This window comes from Hemibagrus wyckioides, linkage group LG18 (genome assembly GCF_019097595.1).
Source record: "Hemibagrus wyckioides isolate EC202008001 linkage group LG18, SWU_Hwy_1.0, whole genome shotgun sequence".
In the NCBI taxonomy this organism is placed as follows: domain Eukaryota; kingdom Metazoa; phylum Chordata; class Actinopteri; order Siluriformes; family Bagridae; genus Hemibagrus; species Hemibagrus wyckioides.
The window spans coordinates 18,655,666-18,665,000 of NC_080727.1; the positions used below are offsets into that span (position 1 = coordinate 18,655,666).

Genomic DNA, 9,335 nt, shown 5'->3' on the forward strand with positions numbered 1-9,335 from the left:
AAAATTGACAGGTAGAATGCCCATGAAAGTTTGTACATACAAAGTATATGTGAACAAAGTTAAATGTTCCAGAGATTAGCTAGCTGATAGCCTGATGATGTCCAGTGACCCTAAACAAGCACCTAAACAAGCAGATAAGCACTATGTTATTTCAGGAGTTGTTTGTTCTCTGATATATCCCGGGAGACTGGACTTTCTAGCTAACAAGTTAACATTAGCTTTGTCTGTTCATAAAATGAGGTTCCTCGTTTGCTTTCTTGGAAAGCATGTCGTGGTAAGCTTTGCTAATTAGCTAACATTATCTTTAACATTATAACATTATAGTTCACCTGTTTTGTTTGTTAATGAAAATGGCGGTTAAACGAGCATCAATTCCAGTAGCTAGGCAGTAAATCAAATTCTAGCTAATGGTTAATTTTGGTTATTTACATGATGTTTTACTTCTGATCAATTCATTAGCCAACTAGATCGTGTTAGTCAAGCATATTACCAGCAAACTTACAGAGAATGAATGATGATTGATGCCATAGTTGCTTTAAAAATTAAAAATAATTGAACAGTTTTATGTCATAAGTCATTAATATAATTAATATAATCATAATATAATTTAGTTGCAAATGTTTATTATTTCAAGTACATTTAAAAGGAACAACTTTTTTCCTTTGAGTAGACTTGAGTTTAAGCCGTACTTTGTTTGAGTTAGCCTAATACACCATTTCCACTTCATTATAATGCCAAAAAGCCACACATTAATTTTCCTTGTTGTATTTATTCACAAACTCTCACAGAACTTGACAGGGGTTGCAAGTTTATTGTGATAAAAGTAGAGCAATGTCTCAGGTTTCTCACCACGCTACAGCCTGGCTGCAGCTTCAAGATCACTATTTCTTAAGTTTTCATTCTGTCTTTCTTTCCTGAAAAATAATCCGACAAGTTACATGAACGTAGCACCAGTTAGTCAGCTGGCAATCCTGGCAGTGAGGTCTGTACTGTGAAGCTGAGTATGGAGGTTGGAGTGGGAGGAGAGGAATGGAAGGAGGAAGGACACGTTGTTTTTAGTTCTGGATTCTACGGATGGACTGGATCTGGGGGGTGTGAGCATGAGTACCAAACTCCCTGTAGCATCTGTACTCGCCTCCATGCCAGTCACACTCCATGATGTACTGATAACCACGATAGCCAGGGTACTGGTAGCACACCCAACTAGAAGAATGAAATAAAATGAGCCAGTCAGCCAAAATATTTTACAGGATAAATCTAATGTTAACCTTCTAATGTTGGTATACATTATATGGCCATATGCTATGCGGACACCTGACCATCACACCCATATGTTCTCTCCCAAACTGTTGCCTTAAAATGGTCTAGAATGTCTTTGTTTGCTTTACAATTTCCCTTCAGTGAAAGGAAGAGGCCGAAACCAGTTCCACCATGACAATGAGCCTGTGCACAAAGCAAAGCTAGCTCCATAAAGACATGGATTGCCAAAGTTGAACTGGAAGAACTCTACACATAGCCCTGACTCTGACTCAACCCCACTGAACACCTTTGGGATGAACTGGAACACCGACTGAACCCCAGAACTCAGTTCCTGATCTTACTAATGCTTTTATGGCTAAATGAACACAAATCCTAACAGCCACGCATCATTATCTAGTGGAAAGTCTTCCCAGAAGAGTGGGGGATCTGTAATGGGTGTCCACATGCTTTATAGTGTGATTTGTAGAGAATTTTATATAAATGAAGTTGTGTAATTTAAACTCGGTGAAATCATGGTGATGTTTTCCAGATCTTCTATAATCCCTTACTAATGACAAGCCCAATAAAGCAAGCTCAGCGTATTCTTTCCATTATACATATATTACAGATAATGTTTTTTACTAACGGTGAGATGAGGTAGTACATGTTCTAACTCTGTTGGTGCTCTGATGTGTTTCTCGTAGAGGTGCTGGTGGAGGTACTCACGCGCCGCTTTGAACCCGCATGGAGCCGATCTCGTTGTTGTGCCAGCCCATAGCCTGCAGGGAAGGGTAGTCATCGCACAGCTCCCACTGTCTTCCCATCATGTTCTCACACTCCCACACACACATGCGGGACTCCTTGTGGCACTGTTTCAACATGAAGAAGAGTAAGACTGGAAGCATCTACTCAAAATACCTGCCTAATAGACAACCCCAGAGAATTTCTTTTTCTCGTTGATATCTCACAAGATTTCAAGGGGATTCTTAGGGTATTTTTCTAGGCATCAACTTTGGCGCAAATGATTCTCTGAATATTCCTTAGGAAAAAATTAAACATTTTGTTTTGCTGTTATAGGAAAATAATCAATGATGATGCAGTATGATGCAAACCAAAAATAATTTTTTTTTTCTCCAATAAATGCATATCCTGAAATGTATTATTTGAACCAGAGCATTTAATAGTGTGAAACATCCGTGAGACAGTTTCTTTGTAGTCCTTAATCCTGAAGACTTTACCTTGGTGGAAAACTTACAAAATGCTGACAGTGACACTGGAGACTCCTTCCATAAATGTTAATAGAAATCTTCACTTTATAAACGGTTTGTTAAAAATATGTTTCGTAGACTTTAACTTAACTTTAGATCACATTTCTGGGAATGAGCTGTTACTATAGAAACAATATTGTCGGAGCTGTGTTATGGAATATTTATAGAACATTTAAACCTAAAACCTAAAGACTGGAGAATTCTAAATTAACAGTATAAGTATTTTGGATAAACTCACAGCCGAGTAGATTGGGCGGAAAGACATCATCCTCTCAACACGGTAGCCATGGCTTCCCATGTAGGCCTCGAAGCAAGGGTAGTCTCCCTTTTCCAGGACAAACTGCTGGCCATTGTAGCTGCTGTGCTCAAACCCCACCCAGCTGGGTACAAAAAAAAGAGCAAAAAACAAAGACTATGAAGCAGGCCATGAATGTGAAAGAGTGGCTGATTTTATTTACACATCTCAGATGATCCTCGACTTTTCCTTACATTTCATAGACAGTGTACATAAACATGAATTTCGAAGCTGAATGAGTACAAAATGTATCTGCTTTTTATTATTGAGTCTATTATTGATTACTTACGCTCCACATTCCACCTTCATGGAGCGAATGTTCTCCATGCCATACTCCATAATGTTCTTGCAGCAGGAAGTGAACTCCCACCACCTGCCCTGGTAGTACTCCTGGTCGTAAACAGTGATCTGGTGGAAAACACAGAGGAGTTTAACTACATGTGTCATCACATGCCATGAGAATTTGCCTCTCCCAAGCATCTCTTCATTTTGTAAGGAATAAGATGTGACAAGATGTGCAGTTCTAGGAAAAATAAACCAACAAGGTGCAGGTTTGATCATTTGGTCAAAAGAGTTTTCTATAACAGTGCAACGTGATGTGAATTATTTGTCTTATAGGATACCACAATTTGTAATCATTAGAGAATGACTTAACATGCTTTTTATCTATTTGGAGTTACATTTGATATGTGGAATGCGCTTGAAACAAGTTAGTTCCTGTCATCACTTATACTGTAACATTCTGTATATTTTTCAGTGTTAAATAAAGGTTTCTAAGTTACCAAGATGCAACAAAGCCCACAGCCTTCCCATGGCAGAAAATGTAAAATTATGGCTGTACCTCTATGGTTACAATGCAATCACACTATAGACTCCTTCCATAAATGTTAAGTGCAGTCTCCTTACAAAAAAGCACCACCATATCAATATTTATATTGATTCCTTTGAAAATAACAACACGCTTTTTTCCCGCTAATTGTTAGCTTAAGTGCATGTGACGGAGCTGCTACTATTGACATGCTAAGGTATCAGAACGCTATTTTAGATGAATCTGTGCTCTGCAGAGCCGTGCTGCTGTAAAAAAAATGGATCAAAAGCTTCTAACTAATCACAATCCAGCGCTCAATATCACACTGGTCTTTGCTTGTGGTATTAGCCACAGCAAAGTCAAATGAAGTTTGGATTTTGGCAAATCCATAGAAAAATCCCAGCGCCTGAAGTGCACACTTTACCTTCCATGGTCCCATGGGCATGTTCACCTGATTGGTCTGTGCCATTATGTCTGATATTTTAGTACTGTTTGACCTGTGGAGAAGAATGAGAGGCATTTCAGGACAAACATTAGAACCATACACAACTTTTCACACAGGTATATCCTCCGTATCATATCGGTTTCTTCTGTTTATGATAAGCTCTTTGCTTTTATCAAGATTACTCTTTTAACACAAGCCATCTGTGATTTTTCTGACACCTTAGTCTTTAACTATGATGGATCATGAAATGCAATTTCAAATTCATTCATGAATGAAAAACTCCATTCATGATGTTAGATTACTGCCTGACAGACTTACCCTGAGGTGTGAGCCGTGCACGCTGGGGGGTTTCCACTAAGTGGTATCTTGGTCAGGCACGTGTAGGGGTATTTATATAGGGATGAAGTGAATGGCCTTTCTGACTCACAGACCTCGGCTGCTGTCAGCACTTTGCTTTGGAAGTCTTTTTGTCTCTTGAGCTTTAGGGCCTTTCATTCTCCCACCTCATGCCTCACAAAGAAGCTAGCTCTGCCAGTGAAAAACAGAACACGTAGCCACGGAGCGTCTGTGTTTTACTTTTTTACATCCAGTATGTCATGGCAGATGTTGTCTTATGTTTATTCTTTTTACATTTGATCAGTTCTAGCAGATAGTAGATATATTAACCTGTGATGAGGACACGAGTACCTCTGGTTCAGATCAAACGCAGAAAATAACAAGATGAAGGTATCTTTGGTATATATATATATATATATATATATATATATATATATATATATATATATATATATATAAAATAATATAAGTCATAATTCCTAAGTCATAATAATCTATTAATATTAATATAGAAGCCATTGTGGACAGGCAGTAATTTTCACAGACTTTATTTCTTTCTAGTGAAAACAACAAGCTGTTAGACTGAAGTTCATGGAAGGGAAATTGATAAACACTTCAATCTTTATCAAGTCAATAGCTGTACATTTACAGCCCACCTCCGTTAACACATTGATTAGCCGACAGAATGTCCAGTGAGAAAGTTTGACATATGTCTACAGTATATGTGTAAAGTAAATGTGTCTCTGTATGTGTTTTCTGAGTGTGTGCACTTGCCTGTGTGTTCATTTCTGCTGATGAGAGCAACCACACTGATCACAAAGAGGGTAGCCATGTCAGCAAGCTCGTTAGATGAAATGACTGTGTGATTACGGGTGTGTGTGTGTGTGTGTGTGTGTGTGCGCGACTCCCTCTTTTCATTCTCAGTCACCTCATATCCATCTCAACAAACCTCACTTATTGTACCAAAGCCCTGATAAAGCTACACATGAGTGTGATGAAGGCTATTGAGCTTCATGTGATTAGATTATAGTCACACACTGTGCTATATATCCACTGTATTGCCATTTATTATTAGACTGACTTTTGAAGGGCAATCATTATGAATGAAAACAGATAAAATGAGAATTAGGAATTAGCCAAATTTTAACTCTAGCTGAAAAACAACAAGAATATATTGTTTTTTTGTTTTGTTTTTTTAATCTACACACAATACATACAGTAGATGTTTTTTTTAACAAAAATGTGAAGGTTCTATATACAGTAGATATCTGAAATGGGAAAAGACTTTTCAGGTAACAGCATTAATAATGAATGAATGGATTCATCTTCAGCGAATGCTTTATCCTGGCCAGCAAGGTCGCTCAGGATCCAGAGCAAATCCTGGGAACAGGGGGTGCAAAGTGGACGCTAATGCACACTGGATGGGAAGCCAATTTACGACAGGTCTCTCTCACACACACACACACACACACACACACACACACACACATTCATATATGTGTAATTTAGCAAGCAGAAGGGAACCATAGAACCCAGAATAACAAACTGAAGACCCTTGAGCACAGGAGAAGCGATGCTATCACAACCACAACCACATCCAACAACAATGCGAGAGTTTTTTTTATTGTTTTTCAGTGTTTACAACTGACTTTGTTTTCATTTAGGGTATGCATTGTTTATGATGCATTGTTGTTGATGCTGTTGTTGATGATGATGATGATGGCAAGCAGTGCCATGGTGAAAATAGTGTATAAAATGATAACAACATAATAATCCTTTTACTTCCTTTCATATTTTTTGATGGTTAACAGAAGGCTTGGGTATCATTCTACCTTAAATGCGAAACATAAACAAAAGCAAACAGCCTCCTCAATAACACACTCTCAGGAAGAACGTTACAAAACTGTACCTTTTAAGGTACAAGTGGCCGTCGCTGGGGTGGTACCCTGAAGGGTACAATTTCGTACCTTTATAACTCGTTATGGGAACATGATTGTACCCTGAGGACCTATTGTGTACCTTTAAAGGTAGCATTATATGTTTTGTTCCCCTAGGAACAAAACTGTACCTCCATGGTACCCTTTTTTTTCTTACAGTGTAGTTGTATAATGTAGAAATGTAAATGTATTTGGCAAATTAGTATTTTAAAAAAATATTTAACAAATTGAATTCTTGGCATTTCAATACATAGTTTGTGTTTTGATATTCTTCACACTGAAAAGTATTTTGTGTGTTTTGGACCCCCCCCCCCCCCCATCCATTTTTTATAATTTCCTTGGTTTTATTTTTTATTTGTTGGGAAGACCACAGTTTACTGCCTTGTGAAGAAGTTTTTAATAAGTGTAATGATGTCTTGTGGATCAGAGATTATACACAAGATGCAAATCGCAGATGGTGATGGTTGCCTGGAGACCACACCCCTCACCACCCGGTTCACGCGCGCTTTGCCAGGCGAATGTGCCGTAAAGCGAGGCCGACTGCCGGACAAAACGGCTGATTTAAATAAGCGCGTTCGGGGTTAAATCAACAAATAAACAAAAGAAATATAACCCTTTCGGCTATAGAGACGGTGACCGCTTCGCTGTCTCGCCTGGACCGAGGGGCTAGAGGAGGAGACGGGGGGATAAGGGGAGGAGGAGGAGGGACAGGATAATGAGCTATTCTTGTACCAGCGCAGGCAACAGCCAGGACGCATCGAGCTGTAATAAGAAGTGCGGCGGCGGCGTTAATCCCGCCAGTCGCAGCGGCACCGGACACATCGATCCCAGTCCCAGCGACGGCGAGTCGAGCTCGAACCTTGAACCAGAGGAGGCCATGAAAGTCAAGAAGGGCTGCAACACCACGGACGTGGGAGTCCCCGTCACCACCGAGGAGGAACTGCTGGCCAACACCATCATCACCCCGGAGGACGTGCTGGGATTGCAGAAGATCACGGAAAGTAAGTGACGGCTAATCTGTGTGTGAGACTGCGACCGTCTGTCTGGAAGAAATTCTTATTTATTGTCCCCAGGCATAATATTTCCCACATGATCCAAACAAGCATGGCTGTTTACATGCGTCATATGGGCTGAAAGATGCATTAAGCATTACATCCCACTGACCATTAACTGTGTGTGTGTGTGTGTGTGGACACTCGAAAGCGACATCTTCTAAAGAATTAGTTATCATCGACCCAGTGGAGTCTGTTTTCTAATCCTTGTTCCAAAGACTAGATTAGATTGTGATCACATCAAATTCTATTAGATTTTTAATTTAAAATGAGATTTATTACAGACCACATGTTGCAGGTGAGATGAGAAGTGCTATCCCTGATCATCAGTAGAAAGCGTCCTAGGAACTTAGGAACGATCTCTGAAAATGCTGTTTCTCCTATAATTCACGCTGTGAAAAATATAAATATAGCTGTTTCTTATAAAATAATAAGATTTCACTGAGCTAAATATACAAAGCTTGAAAGAGTCTTCTATGGTCAGAAAGTTTTAGGCATTTATTTCTCGATGGAATCTGCCGCTAGAATAAAGAAATGTAAAGCTTATGAGCTTGAATGTCTAGAAATAGCTGGAATAATCCGGTATCTGCTTTATATAAGAGGACATATTTAGATAGATTCATTCGATCTTGATTAAGATGTTTTCATGCTCTGTCTTTTTTGTGTGTGTAACTATCCAGGATCCATTATCCACGGATCAGTTTGTAGTCATATCTTAGTCATGTGTTTAGTCATGTATATTTATAGTCCTGATGACACCCCGGAGGATGAGCTATATTTTAATCTTCAGATTGTTGAACCACCTTTCCTTCCTAAGTATTGTTAGATAACAGGGCGGAAAATAAGTGCTCCATCTTCATCATCATCATCATCATCATCATAAATCTGTCTATAAACATCTCGACATTATGGGCTTTTATTACTGTGACTGCTTTTCAGATTGGTCCAGAAGAACAAAAATCTTTCCATTTCTGTTTCACCAAACGTCTGAGACTTTTGTAGACTTTATATGAACACATTTGAAAACAAAGAAAGGATATACTTAATATCTTTATTATTTAATATTCAAGATTGAGCTCGATTTCTAATTTTAGGTGACGGTTTAGATTTGAGCAGATTTGTTACATCGGCCGGGTTTGTACAAAAGACTGTTTTTTATCTCGGAGTTTTATCCCTTCTAGTGAACAAGAATCATCACAGAAGCTTGAGGAGTCTGTTGTTCTGTCTGTCATGCAATTTATGCCACTATTTCAAAAGATTCTACTTTCCTCTCAAGTTATTGCTCATAATAGAATTATTGTGGTTTAATTCGTTTTTTTTTTTTCAAGTCTCTTGTCTCAGACTTTTGGATCACTGTATGTTACATTGCACGTTGTTGCACAAATGATACGGATTCTGGATTCATTTAGAAAGCTTGCAAAACAGAAGTGTGCTTAAATCATTCCAAGAGTGGCTTTTAGTTTAAAATCGCATTAGGATTCACTCAACAAATTACTTCACATATATTTTGTCTGTTCAGCATGCCATTAGTCAGTTATGGTATTCTGACCGGACCATAATTTATCTTAATAATAAATCATGTCACTTAAAATTCCTTAAGTCTAAAATGATTCGTTTTCAAAGCTGTAACTTTTTATTATTTTTAAATTTTCTGTTCATTAAAAATAACTAATTATGTATTTATTTATTTAAGTTGTTTTTCAAAATGTTTATACATTACAATATCATAAAATTCTACATCTAGCCATTTTGTACAGGACTGAAAGAAAATAATTTAGAGATGGTCAAGACGTTAATGCATGGGACAGGGTCTCCAAAATGCACCCCTGTCTTTCTCTAGTCTTCAGAGACTTTGTTTGCTTTGTTTCTATTTTTTATTTTTTTAAACAAAGGGAAAAGCGTCTATGGGGTATTGCACTTACTTCTGCAATCTGTGCATTCAACCTGTGGAACTT

At 38.3% G+C, this 9,335-nt stretch overlaps 2 protein-coding genes across 2 annotated transcripts in view; one reads left to right on the forward strand and one right to left on the reverse strand.

The window, feature by feature from the left end:
- Nucleotides 1-1,055: 1,055 nt before the first annotated feature.
- On the reverse strand, nt 1,056-4,079 carry cryba1b (crystallin, beta A1b). Its single transcript, XM_058414882.1, has 5 exons — nt 4,035-4,079; nt 3,092-3,210; nt 2,746-2,887; nt 1,966-2,108; nt 1,056-1,203 (listed from the first exon to the last, which is right to left on the reverse strand). Exons 1-5 carry the CDS (start codon nt 4,077-4,079, stop codon nt 1,056-1,058), a joined length of 597 nt encoding a protein of 198 aa, XP_058270865.1.
- A 2,754-nt stretch (nt 4,080-6,833) lies between these two features.
- Nucleotides 6,834-9,335, forward strand: part of unc119b (unc-119 homolog b (C. elegans)) — a 25,482-nt gene continuing 22,980 nt past the window's right edge. Inside the window, exon 1 of the mRNA XM_058414881.1 lies at nt 6,834-7,329. Within this exon, the coding sequence (XP_058270864.1) occupies nt 7,044-7,329 (286 nt within the window). The 5' untranslated portion in view covers nt 6,834-7,043. The remainder of the gene's footprint in view (nt 7,330-9,335) is intronic.

What these genes read in the sequence shown, in the direction of transcription:
- cryba1b (XM_058414882.1), bottom strand. Translation starts at nt 4,079, where the DNA reads ATGGCACAGACCAATCAGGTGAACATGCCCATGGGACCATGGAAG. An exon ending in TGCCCATGGGACCATGGAAG is followed by an intron (nt 3,211 to 4,034) that starts GTAAAGTGTGCA and finishes GTTTTCCACCAG; the next exon opens with ATCACTGTTTACGACCAGGA. An exon ending in ATGCGGGTTCAAAGCGGCGC is followed by an intron (nt 1,204 to 1,965) that starts GTGAGTACCTCC and finishes TCATTCTTCTAG; the next exon opens with TTGGGTGTGCTACCAGTACC.